Source organism: Tachypleus tridentatus, chromosome 7, assembly GCF_004210375.1.
Source record: "Tachypleus tridentatus isolate NWPU-2018 chromosome 7, ASM421037v1, whole genome shotgun sequence".
In the NCBI taxonomy this organism is placed as follows: Eukaryota; Metazoa; Arthropoda; class Merostomata; order Xiphosura; family Limulidae; genus Tachypleus; species Tachypleus tridentatus.
The window spans coordinates 190409740-190423476 of record NC_134831.1 but is presented as its reverse complement, the minus strand read 5'-3'; the positions used below and the strand labels follow the sequence as shown (position 1 = coordinate 190423476).

The 13737-nt window shown below is 34.5% G+C and overlaps 1 protein-coding gene across 4 annotated transcripts in view; it reads left to right on the top strand.

Annotated features, from left to right (window-relative positions):
* Window positions 1-9792: 9792 nt before the first annotated feature.
* Window positions 9793-13737, top strand: part of LOC143257537 (uncharacterized) — a 148410-nt gene continuing 144465 nt past the window's right edge. For 2 of the 4 annotated variants that reach the window (XM_076516341.1, XM_076516340.1), the window contains exon 1: window positions 9800-10265. In XM_076516341.1, the coding sequence (XP_076372456.1) occupies window positions 10163-10265 (103 nt within the window). In that variant the 5' untranslated portion in view covers window positions 9800-10162. Of the gene's footprint in view, window positions 10266-13737 lie in introns of all 4 variants that reach the window. The other 2 variants (XM_076516339.1, XM_076516338.1) reach the window with 2 other exon arrangements.

The window sequence follows — 13737 nt, the reverse complement described above, 5'->3', positions numbered from 1 at the left end:
TAGCGCATACCACAAAACCAAATCCAGTATTCACATTGGTAAATTTGTTTTTATCTGCCTTATCATAACACCTTCTCCTTCATATGATAATATTTCTGGCTGTTGGTCTGTATACTCATGCATGTCAACTAACATGCCTTAGGCCCGGCATGGCCAGGTGGTTAAAGCGCTAAACTCGTAATCCGAGAATCGCGGTTTCGAATTCCCGTCACACCAAACATGCTCGCCCATTCAACCGTGGGGTCGTTATAATGTGACGGTCAATCCCACTATTCGTTGGTAAATCAGTAGTCCAAGAGTTGGCGGTGGGTGGTGACGACTAGCTGCCTTCCCTCTAGTCTTACACTGCAAAATTAGGGACGGCTAGCGCAGATAGCCCTTGTGTAGCTTTGCGCGAAATCCAAAAACAAATAAACACAAAAGCTTAACCACTCCATGGAATTTTGTGAACATTATGGAACATATGATCTGGAGCAATGGTATCTGACAAGAACTCACAGCCACATCATACGTATGTTAACATTAGGGCTTTTACTAAAACATGATTCAGGGACTGTAATACTTGCTTAAATTTCTTACTCTATTTGAAGTGCATCTGAACTTTAGTGAAAGCCAATAATGATGTCGTGAAGTTGGAAAAGATAACGTCAAACCCAAAAAAACTAACTAATTCTCACTTGGTCGCAAATTTAGATCAATCTTGTACCATTGCTAGTTTAACAGTATCTCTAAATATTTTTCACTTCTACCAACAAGTTGACTAAGAAATCCATGTTCGTTTACACAAACTCGTATTTCCTGATTTTAGTTTCAAAACTGGTTTTTTTTCCATCCACTTGAGTATCAATTTCTTGTTGTCAGCTGCATACTGAAATGTGTAACCGAATACCACCACACCATTGGGATAAATAAGACATATCTCCCATTGTAATCCATTTAGCATAAGCTCTAATAGTCTTCTTGAAAGTGGTAGGAACATTACACAAATCATGTGACATAACACAAAACTCATGCCTGTATCTAGTTACTTAATTTAACTTATAGAACCGTTGGACCTATTGCAGCTACTACTGCTTGCTTTCTGGACAAAAAACTACTTATTTCATATGTGTTTAATAGCTGCAATGTTGCACTAGAATTTGTCCAAAGTTAACCATTGAATATCAATTGTGCACAAGGGGGTAGTGTGACGTTCTTACATAAAATCATGTATTCCATATCTCTGATTAATTTGGATGGTATTAAATTAACTCTCCCACAAAACATCAACTCATGATTTGCACAGGCAAAACTGGTTGAAAAACTCTGCAGTACATCCATTCCAAGGACACTGATGCCATAATTTGAGGAGAGCAATGACTACCTTAATTCTATGATTAATGCCTCTTACATATAGTTAGAAAATCATTTTTACATTCGCTTTTAATTTAACTCTGTTAACAAAAATGAACTTTGTGTTGACTGGCCTAAGTGGTGGTTTCCCTCAGAATATCTGATACATCACGAGATATACTGGTGTTCTAACCACTGCTGTATAAAACAGAAACATTGTATCTCGTCCTTGTATTCCGAAAGGCACACACACCAAAGTTCGTCAAGCCCTAAGAGGGCTGGCCCGAATTAGGCTCCATCAGTTTCTAAAAGCTGCAATGGCATGGTAAATTGTCTGTTTTGGGGTCTCCTGCACCAGCTAAACCGTCATTTTAAACCAATGGCCTTGTATACTTTGTTGCATGACACGTTACAGACACTTTACTCAAAAACGGTCCAATGCTTAAATAGTAAAGTGCTTTAGTTTTCTTTTCTAGGAGAATGTCCCTGTTAAAACATCACTGGCATAAACTGTAAGTTTTGAAATATGTGAAGATTGGAAAAGCCATACACACTTGTTGGATACAAATACAGTTGTATTGCAGTGTCACATGTGTAGTTGATTAGTTAACCATCAGTTAAGTTCAAGCTTGGTACAACATTATTTCCTAATTAGACACAACTAAAAAAGTGTCTCAGTAAGGGAGAGAAGATCTTATACACATTTTTGGAAGAGCTACCAAATGAGATGACGACCCCCCACCTGCGTATATTCTGTAATCCACTGAAACAACTGCAGGGTATATTTTATTGTGCAAATGGCACAGATCATCCATTCTGTTGGATTGCTCAATTTTCTTCTAGGTCAGGACATCAGCATAACTAGCAACGTCAGCCTTACAACCACAAATTGCACCTCACTCAAGCTCTCAATTTAGTTTAAGACCAAATTGTTTCCATTAAAGATCAAGCATTGTGTAGTTTCTTTGGATTAGTAGCCATTCCAAGCACGTACTGAAGTCAAACTCTTTAGAAGATGGTCAGAACATTTGTTTACTGCATATTTTAATGTCTGGAGCATGATCTGTTTTGCCTCAATCATGGTGACCTGTGATTGTAGCCAAACTTTTTCCCTTATCAACCCCTAGTCATCGCCTGATGAAGATGCCCTAGGTAGAGCAATGAAGTTATTTTCAGGGATTTTTAATAACTAATAATTTATGGAAAGTGCTACGTGAAAATATAGAGGTAGTGTTAATTCGTATACCAAAATCTCGAAGCCTGAAATTTATTGTTTCGATCTCGTTAGCTGCTAAATAATTTTTCAACTTCTCAGTATGTTTCAGGGTTTATTCTTATGGAACCACTAAAATTTTCTGGTAGGCCACCAAAGTCGTTTTCTTTTAGAACAGTAACATGAATGATGCTACAAAGAGAAATAGTGGTCTGTTCTAGCAGTAAACCAAGTGATTATTTCAGGGTTGGCCCGGCATGGTCAAGTGGTTAAGGTCTTCGACTCGTAAGCCAAACAAATCTGACCCATTTCTTGTTGACATAATAGCGGCCTAGCGAACCTCAGTCATATAGACGGTGTGTGAACCTGGATAGAGAACTTTGTATATAATGTTTTTCAGACTCTGTTAGATATTCAGACTAAGATTTTCAGAGATACAGTCTTAATAGATTCAATTCTAGATATATAATTGAACTCTTAAGTATTGAGACTTAAGTGTTTCGACTCATGTAGATTTACACAGACCTACTGTTTTGGTAATATAGTTTAAGATATATTTATAGCACAACTCGACTCTAAAAATAACAGAGGTAGAACTTCCTATACTTGGACGACACGCACACAAAACTTGTTCATCTGTTTAACTTTGTTTTTGTTGTAATAAATGTCGTGAATGTTTACGTCCTGTGTACATACTCTCCATTTTACGTTCAAATGCAGAAGGAATTCAGGCACAATTCTGTAGTACAGTATGCAACACATCTTCCTGACTTTACAGTTGATTCAGACTACGTCGAAAGAAATAACTGAAAATTTAACGAATCATAAAAATATCATTCTTTCTGTTACACTGTGTCCAGGACACCCACAGAAACCGGCAAAACTCAGAGACGATTGGTTAATCCAATGAGTGATTGGCTTCATATTTAATATAAGTATTTTAAAAGCCTATCTGCTGAATAATTCAGAGGTATAAATTAGTTGTATTGATGTAACATACTATTCAACCTTCTGTCTCACACGCACGCATAAGCAGCTGTGGTAATGAAAACAACAAAAGATGACTAATTAATACTACATATTGTGTCTCTTAGTTGCTTTTACAGGCAGTTATCGAAAGTGTAATACATTAATTATTTTCTAAAATAACTTGGAATGAGTTAGTTTGAGACATTTGGTACAATGTCTCTTCATAGTTGGTGTTTGATATTGAAAACAAAGAGAGTAAAGTTGAAACTTATCGATTTATACAGGCTTTTTGCTTATCAGTTACATGAGCATACTTACCAGTTTTCACCGATATACTTAGTGACTGAAAAATTATGGTTTTCTGGTGGCATGATAGACGTTCTCGTAGCTTATTGTAGTGATAGAAAATTTCTTGAACAGTGTAACAATGTTGTTTTATATAAAAAGTTTTGAGATTAAAAAATATGTCAAAAATATAATATTATAAGCTATGCGGATTATTTAACACATACGAAACATGAATGAATAGCTTCATGATTTTAAAATGAAGCTGGAAAATCTCGAGTATGTTATAGAGTAACAGCTGGGTGCATGGTTTTATCAAAAATGAGCGTTGTTGAAGGCTAGGTAGGATATGATGCTGGGCGAAATAAATTCATGTAAGGTTTTTAATTATCTTTCTTATCTAGGAGAAACATATTTGGATATATATATATGTTTGAAAAACGAACAGACTATCAAGCCTAAAACCAGTGTTTAATATGATAGCAATTATACTTCTGAGTGTTGATAAACATTGCAACCGAACTCGTCTGAACGGTTAAAAAACATGTTTTGTAGACACCAGACAGACAGCCACACGCGATGGTTCACTGAAGTCGCCTGCAAGTACATGGTATTATAAAACCTCGCGACACTGGCGATTTTGTATGGTTTCGTTAAAACACTATATATACATAGGTGTACCCAATATTTTCTAGTCCAATTAAGAACACCATAACATAATAAATACCAAAATAAATGTCACAGAAAATTATAAACATATTTATTATATGCGAGAAATTATAAGTTTTAAAGATCTATCAATTGGCCAAGTCCATACGTTAGATACGTGTTTAGATTCTAAAACTTACCTAGTAACTCTATTTCGTGTGTTAGGCATGTATTCGTTTTATCTATCTGTGAACGAGCTGTAATCCATGCTTAATTATAAGTTTTTAAGGGCTTCTAACTAAAAAACATTCACATATTAAGTATGTTATCGGATTTCTGTTATTTGACATACAAATTCCACATGAATCGTTAGATTCGTAAATACGATTTATGGACATTCATTAAACTTGTTGACTTGTTTGAGAATCTAAGTTAAATATCTGTAATTTTAAAAGTGGCAACTGGTGAATATTTTATTTTTTTCTTGTAAAGCACTACCTGAGTTGAGCAGTGTTGTGCCTAGCAGACGGTCGATTGTCTATTAATACATTCTACGAACTGGTATTTGTGACGCTGTATGTCCAAAACACGCTAGCTAATACCGTGAAAAGATAAAAAAACCACAAAAACCAACTAACTGCAGAATTTGCATGCCATATCACTCTTGTTTATGGTACTTGAAAGAATCAATACTTAGTGGCGGCGCCAAGGGGTGGCTTGAGCCCCCCTCAAAATGAGCCAAGCCCCCTCAGCCCCCCAATATTGTTACCTACATATATTAATAAAATATGGAAAACACATTCGTCGTTGTTGCTTAACAATTAACATCAAAGAGATATAGATCTATAGAACTCAACGTCTTCATTAAGACGGAAGTATGTGTCATGCGTCCCATAGTAACGTACTGAATGCACTGAAACTCATGCACTGTATTGCCGCTATTTGTGTAATGCCATTCTATCTTGGGCTTTGACAAATATTAGACAACCACGTTGATTTTAAGTTACAACAGATCATCAGAGATTTTACTTGATTTCCCATTAATTTCATTTATTTTTTATTGAAAAGTAAAACATAGCATGCATGTATCAGTGTATTGTGTATAGGTCAAAACTATGAAGCATTTAGCCAGTGTTGTGTCCTCTGTGAGATCATTTTGCATTGTGTATCAGCCATCCAAAATTTGCTGCCAATCACCAGAACAGGCGCATTGTTTTGAAGTGATATTGACTATAAACACAACATGATGAAAGATAGTTACTCTCAGAGTGTATTAATTTCACATGTGATAATTCGTTTCTGCTATGTAAACTATGTCTTTACGTTATATTTCTTTTTATTAGTAGCTTTACTCTTAATGGTATATTAAATGTTCAATCTAAGCTAATCTTGATTTTCTTTATTATTATGTATTACCTTGGGTGGAATTTAGGTGAGCTTCCTCTTTTACATATACGCATATTTTCATAAACAGATTATTTCTAATTTGTAATAATGAATTATTAATCAAAGTATGAGTTTCCAATGAAAACTGCATTGAAAATGCAGTTCAAAATAGCACACCTTTCTGAAATGTACCTTGGTATTTACATTATTATAATTTACTATCTGTACTTCATATTGGTGGCATTTTGGGAAGCCCTTCACAGTTTACCTCAGCCCCCCCAACCCCAACGAATATATCCTGGCGCCGCCACTGTCAATACTTTTAATTTAAAGAGGTGGTATGTTTTCACTGATGTATATTGGTGATGGAAATGAAAATTCATGTTTAACAGTGATTAACTCTAGATATATGTGTGTTATTTATATTATTTGGACTACTTTCACCAAGAAAGTACAGTTTCAATGAATTTTGACTTTAATGCTGGCAGTAAATAGAAGTAAAGAGAGATGTAGAGCTAAAACAAATCGTAATTTGTTTATTTAAAAATATTAAGAATTTGTATCGAAACTTTCCACAGTTTTTAAAATCATGTAATTAACTCGCGTATTTACGTAGAGGGTGGAAGTTTAGAAAAAAAAAGTTCTTTTTATTTGTTAGTCAAACGTAATAGTACTGTTCCCGTTGTATCCTAACAGATGGGTTAAGGCGTTCGACTCGTAATCTGAGGGTCGCGGGTTCGAATCCCCGTCGCACCAAACATGCTCGCCCTTTCAGCCGTAGGGGCGTTATAATGTGACGGTCAATCCCATTAGTCGTTGGTAAAAGCGTAGCCCAAGAGTTGGCAGTGGGTGGTGATGACTAGCTGACTTCCCTCTAGTCTTACACTGCAAAATTAGGGATGGCTAGTGCAGATAGCCCTCGTATAGCTTTGTGCGAAATTCCAAACAAGCCAAGTCGAGCCCTAACAAGATACTAGTTTTTTTCATCGCAATATTTGTATATCAAGTGTAACGCTATTGTCAGTTACAATTCTGATCAATTTCCTAGACATTCAAATAAACTTCCAGCAAAAATTGTTAAACCTATAATCCAACCTCGAGGCGCGGACATTCTTTTGTATTGAAAAATTTTATTCATTAAATGCTCAAAGATTTTGTTTTTGAATTTCGCGCAAAGCTACTCGAGAGCTATCTGCGCTAGCTGTCCCTAGTTTAACAGTATAAGACTAGAGGGAAGGGAGCTAGTCATCACCACCCACCGCCAACTCTTGGGCTACTCTTTTACCAATGAATAGTAGGATAGACTGTTACATTATAACTCCCCACGGCTGAAAGGACGATAGTATTTGATTTAACAGGGACTCGAACCCGCGACCTACGGATAACTGTTCAAAGTTATTGACCCAGTTAAATAAAAGGGCATAAATCAGTTAGTTAGAAAACCAAATCTGGAAATATAAAAGTAGAACTGCTGCAAGTGTAATTTTTTCCAGATGTTTATACTTTTTGGAGGTTTTGTTTTTCTCCGGTAGTTTAGTTATATACGAATTTATCTGTATAACGATACCATAAAATTATATTTGTTGGATTATTATTTGATTTGGATTGAAAAGTTACGTTAGGTGTAATTCAAGGATTGTAATTTACAGTATTAAGTTCAAAGATTCTTTGTTTTAAGCAAATAAATATAGGCAGAAGCATGCTTCTATCATTGCGCAGATTAATAGTCTCTGACTGCCTTATTTTAACCAGAAGATAAAAGAGCTTTAAATATTTAAAGAATATGACCAAGTCATATCACTTCGCTTGAACTGTTACGTAAACTGTGATGTTAATAACAGTTTTGTTGCTAGTGGTAACCTAATTAAGGGCTTTTGCCCGAAACATTGTTTTTCATTTTATTAATAAAGTTATTTTAATTTGGTGAGTTTTTACTATTATTTTATGTTCTATTTTACATATTTTTATTTCTTTGCCTATTCAATTATTGTCTTATTTGAAATTTTTGTATTCAGTATTGTTGACAAACTTAGTGACACTTAAGGTTAACCTGAAAGCATTTCTCTTTCTCTTTTGTGATTGGTCGAAACTCTAGAGAGAACTAGAGAAATACTGCTCTCATTTTATGCCTAACCTTTTATCTAAAAAAAACTAAAAAGTAGAAGAATAGCTTGTTTTGAAGCAAAGCTACACGATGGCTATCTGCGCTAGCCGTCCATAATTTTGCGGTGTAAGACTAGAGGGAAAGCAGCTAGTCATCATCACCCACCGCCAACTCTTGGGCTACTCTTTTACCAACGAATAGTGGGATTGACCGTCACATTATAACGCCCCCACGGCTGGGAGGGCGAGCATATTTGGTGCGACCGGGATTCGAACCCGCGAATTATGAGTTGAATGCCTTAACCACCTAGCTACGCCGGGCCTAGAAGAATAAAACTAAGTCTTTGTTATAAAGGAAGGTGACCTGGAAACTTTTATTTTCTATTTTAATGTTACAATTTTTATTTTAAAAAAGACAACAAAGGTATTCTGATGTAGGCTACAGTTTAGAAGAATTTTTAAAAAGAATTTATTTTAATTTTTTTCCGATCATAAACATCAAAAGTAGGATATATCAATGATATTGGCCCTAGAAAACTACTTTTCGCACGGTAAATAGTCAATTTTTATGATTTTTTTTCAAACTTCAAATATCTTTCTCCATGAATATGAAAAAGAACCATATTAATTTTGGGATTAATGGTCAAGGTCGCCTTTTCATGTGTAAGAAAAAACATAACCCAAATCAACACACCAAAAAATATAAAAAAAATCATGTTCGGAAAGGATCAACCATTCTAATGATGATGTTTTTTTTTTGTATCGGATCCACAGGGTGGGGTCACAGTTATGTAAAGTTTTCTAATGTACCTTGATAATACATCTTGCAACTTAAACCCTTTTCACAATAGCTACATGAGTATTCACGTTTTATAGTGCACGTAGATGAGCCATGAATATTTTCAATATAATACTGTTATTTAACCCACGTTGTCGATGCAATCCCCATTTACGTAAAAGTATGTGTGTTTTTCTTATAGCAAAGTCACATCGGGCTATCTGCTGAGCCCACCGAGGGGAATCGAACCGCTGATTTTAGTGTTGTATATCCGTAGACATGCCGCTGTACTAGCGGGGAGCACGTAAAAGTGAATAAAATTATTACAAATGAGTACATGCCAAATAATAATAAACAGAAGCCTATAATACTACTTTTTAGTTTGACGAATCTGTTAATTAAACTACTTAATTCGTGGCTTCAAAATAACGGTATCATGAAGTCAAAAACGTTTGATTTGTTTCTGAAGACCACTATTAAATTTAAGATTACTTTTCTGAATATGTGTAACAATAACAACAAAAACAACTGAAGCCTAATGGGAAATTAAAGCAAGAACGCATTATATTTTGTTTGTCTTAATTATATGTGTTATCCGTCAGATGAAACTTCCATGATTTCAGAAAATTCACATATTTTTATTTGATTTCTTGTAAAGTCTACATTTCTTTAAAATATTCAAGAATATTTACATTTCCAATAGATTTGGGATCGTATGCACAATGAGCCACAGCTCAGTGCCTAACTTTGTTCTGCTCTGTTGTTCCGTAAATAGTGATAATACTAGAAGGGTGAGATTTACAACTCCGATATCACATTTAAGATGGGGCCATTTTGTTCAACTCTCAGGCATAGTCAATTCTTAAGGATACGCCTAACAATTCTTTCTCTGTTGTCGATTCATTAAACGTCAGATGAGTTTACGTCGGAGAGTTGGCATCAATTATTAGAATTCTCTTCAATAAAAACATCCCCATTATATTGTTCACTATTCACAACACTAACAATTAAGGATTATTTTACAGAGACATTCCAAAGCACCTTCTGCGACCGCTAGGGGGCTTGTTTTACTGCAGTGTGGTAGCCTCGAAGGGTGGAAGCAAAGTGTTGGGAATGACGGTGATTCACTGCGTGCAGGTTTTACCACCGCAGTGCTTCGTCAACTAGGTAACCGGTTACTAAAAGCGGATTAAAGACTTGAAACAAGTTTTATATAATTAAAGAATGTTGGATTAGGTGCAAGGTTGTTGGATGAAGTAAAAATATATATATATATATATTTTTTTTTTACGTGCTCAGAATAGAAAGTTATTGGTAGGTGATGAGGAACTCCTGTATCCAGAGAAAAACGCCGTTTATATCGAGATTTCCAGTATGGTAGTTTGTTCTTAATTGTGAGCTAAGTTAACATTTATTTTTCTACATTTTCGGTCAATCGATTAAGAAGAATGCCACAGGTCCTTGCGGGAGACGACTTGGGTCGAACTAGCGACGATGCCCCTGTAAATTTTGCAGCCACAACTACCGAGGCAAGTTTACCTGATGACGTCGGTAAGTAATGAGTTTTGTTTTTGACATTGGAGGTGAAAAAGAAAAATTATGTTATCTGTTGCATTGTAACGACGAGTTCAGGCTTAAACAAGGAAAAAAAGCAGCGTCTAACGCTAAATCTACACACACAACCCTTCAACTGTGTTATAAATAGGCTAGTCTCATCTGAATATATATATTTACTTCAGCGTTACACGGCGTAATTGATAAGGTGTTCTTAAAAAAAGGCCTAATGAGTGTTTGTTTTTAATTTTCGGTACTTGATATATGTGAAGCAACGACCGAAGTCTGCGCGGACGATACCTTATACTTCTAAGATGCGGAACTTTACGCGAAGTAACGTCGTCATATCCAAAATCGAATATCTGTTCTCGTCTAGCTGTAATAAACTAGTCTATACAAAAGTACAAAATTTTGCAATGTCGTGATCTAGTTGAAACAAGAATGAAGCACTAAGTACAATTAGAAGTGCATTTAGAAGTAAAGAATAGACGATTCTTTTTCAAGAAACCTTATTTACACCCGCAGTTATAAATGATGAATCTTAAATTCTAGTAAATTGAACACTTTTGTTGGACACGCCTTTTAGTTGTCTTAATTTAATCTCCATGTACACTAATAGTGCTTTATATTATAATAAAAATATAAAAAAGCTAAGTGTCAACATTAAAAGTATAATATTATTTTATGTTAATTTTATATTTGCTGCATACACATATAAACTATTTGTTTATCGGTGTTAAATATGAGGTAAATATATACGAATATATTTATTATTGAGTTTCTATAATTAACTGTATTATATCTTAGTATAATATGTTGCATACTACTGAATACAGGATAGGGTCCAGTGTTATATGCAGTATAGTCATTCATGTTACTTAATGCTGTATACTACACACTGTTGAATAAGGACATTTTGATATTGTGTAATGTGCGCTGTTGAATACGAATATCTTAATGTTGTATAGTATATAGTACTAAATAAGAATATGTTAATGTTATATACTATACGTTATTGGATAAATACATTTAAGGTAATGTAACGTACACTAGTAGATAAGTATGTTTAATATTGTATGATGTACAAATACATTATAAGTTTAATATTACATAATTTGCACTACGGCATAAAGGTGTATACAGAGGTTTATAATATTATATATAGTTTAACGATTTTATAGCCTCGTCACGTCGTTATAAGTCATGTTGCCACATCCGGTCGTGCACTACCTGACAATAGCTCTCCAATGTGATTTTCTCGTGTTCAAAGCTCATCACTCCTCTCTACTTGCTTCCTATAGCCTGTCTAAAGTACAAAAGACTATGGTTTCCCAGCGCCTGTTTCAATCATCTCATCGCATAGAAATATACAGGCGCTGTAACGGATTTACTGTTATACATTTATTTCAATATTTGTGTTTGTTTCAGTTTAATATATATTTAGAAATGCATGTAACGTAATCTATACTCTAAACCTCAAAAGCAATAATTGTAATAAACTCTTATTAGTCGACAAATTACAGACATTTGACCAGAAATATTTATAGATTTTGAACATTACAAACCACTTCAGTAAATTGACGTCGGACAATAGTATTTCTAAAAGGACACTATATATCTTCGTCGCAGAAAAGTCAGCTTGTAAACGGAATGAGGCTAGCCACTAAGGGAATGGTAACAAATATCAATATAGAATTCGCTTCTCGTGAACCGTCGATAAAATATTACGTTCCAGACCAGATACCAGACTCAGTATTGTTTGTAAGTTTGTAAAAAATTTTTACATTAATTATTTTTAATAACCTATATTATAAATTGTATTGTTTTTGTGTATTAAAACGTGTTTGGTTAAGAAAGAAAACTAGGTGTGTCAGTCTTGTTTGCAAATAGAATAAATCGGAGACTCGTCCAAGATAAATAATAATACGTAACAGATGGCATCACTGGTACGTCTGTGTGTTAAGTAGCGAGAATACCAATTTTTGTGTTTTAAGCAGCTCGAATTGTGCGATGGTTGAAGAAATGCGAAAATAATTTGTTTATAAGTTACATGTATCACTTTTCCAGAGGAATATACTTACTAATTATGTTTTATACAACTGTCAATGGTACTTTGACATCTTTTACTGTTAACTTTTGGTTCGTGGATTCTTACCTGTCACAAGAAACTGCACTGTGTTCATCATGACTGAGGTACGACTTGTTGCAGGCCCCTTTATACGTGGTCCTTACTCCCAAATTTTTCAATATTTTTTTTTTCCCAGTAGCATGAAGTACAAAGGATACTTCCATCTTGAAAATTCTAAATTCTTGATCAAATGTAGAGTGTACATTATAAGATAAGGGTGCGTTAAATCTTATTTCCTTCAAAATACTTTAGTTTCCATACTGTACACTACTGGATAAGACTTTTAATATGCATACCTATTAAATAAGAGTGTTGTACTGTTGTGTATTGTTTCTCACTAGATCAGAATGGTTTACTGTTGTATTCTGCACATTAGTAACCATAAGTATTTAAATCTTATTTATGATACTTGAGGATAATGCTGTTTGGCTCATAGTATTATAATTATAGATAGATGGTTAGTTTGACCGAATGATTGTTTAAAAGGTTTTCTACGCAGTTCTTTCTTCGTCATCTTTTCTAAAGCGAGACTCGTTTTACCATTGTTTGTCACTGGTTGTCGTGTTTGCTTTTTAACTTTTTTTTGATATTTCTCCTTGGTTGTTGTGTTTGCTTTTCATTCTGCTATAGTTTCTATCATTGGTTGTCGTATTTGTTCGATATTCTGTTTTCATTGTCTGTGTTGTTCACTTTTCATCATGCTGTTTTCTTTCTTTGTCACTGATTGTTGTATTTGCTTTTCATCATGCTATATATAAAAAACAGCTGGTATGAGTTGAGAAAATTCTATCTAGAGGAGCGAACAATGTTCCAACCTTCTTTGGTCATCGTCAGGTTCACAAAGAAAGAGGTAACTGACCGACAGCTGACCACATGTTTGAAGGGGTTGTGCAATTGAGTGTAGGAATGTAGAGGACGTGCTTAGATGTTTCGTTATATTTATTAATATAGGTATGAAGGTGTTCCTCTGTATTGGTTTATTTTGTGCTTGAGTTGTTATATAAGTAAAGCTTCTATAATTTTGCGTTTGTTTATGTTTGTTTCTTTATTTAGTATTTGGGTGTTTTTATGGTTAACAACATAATCAGTTTAGTGTGAAATGATAAAGTTACTAACGAAGATAAAGGAATATATATTTTTCCACTCAGCTACAGAGTGATATTCAATATCCCGTAACACGTTTTCTAGAGTTGTTATGGCCTTGTAGTTAGAATCATCATCATCAGAATATTTTAATAAGCTTTTGCCTGGTCTGCCTTTGTTTTGAACCTCGGCATAAATCTGACAGGGCTCTTTAGCTAATAAATATTCAACCTGGCATAACTGGTAAGGTTTTCTTTA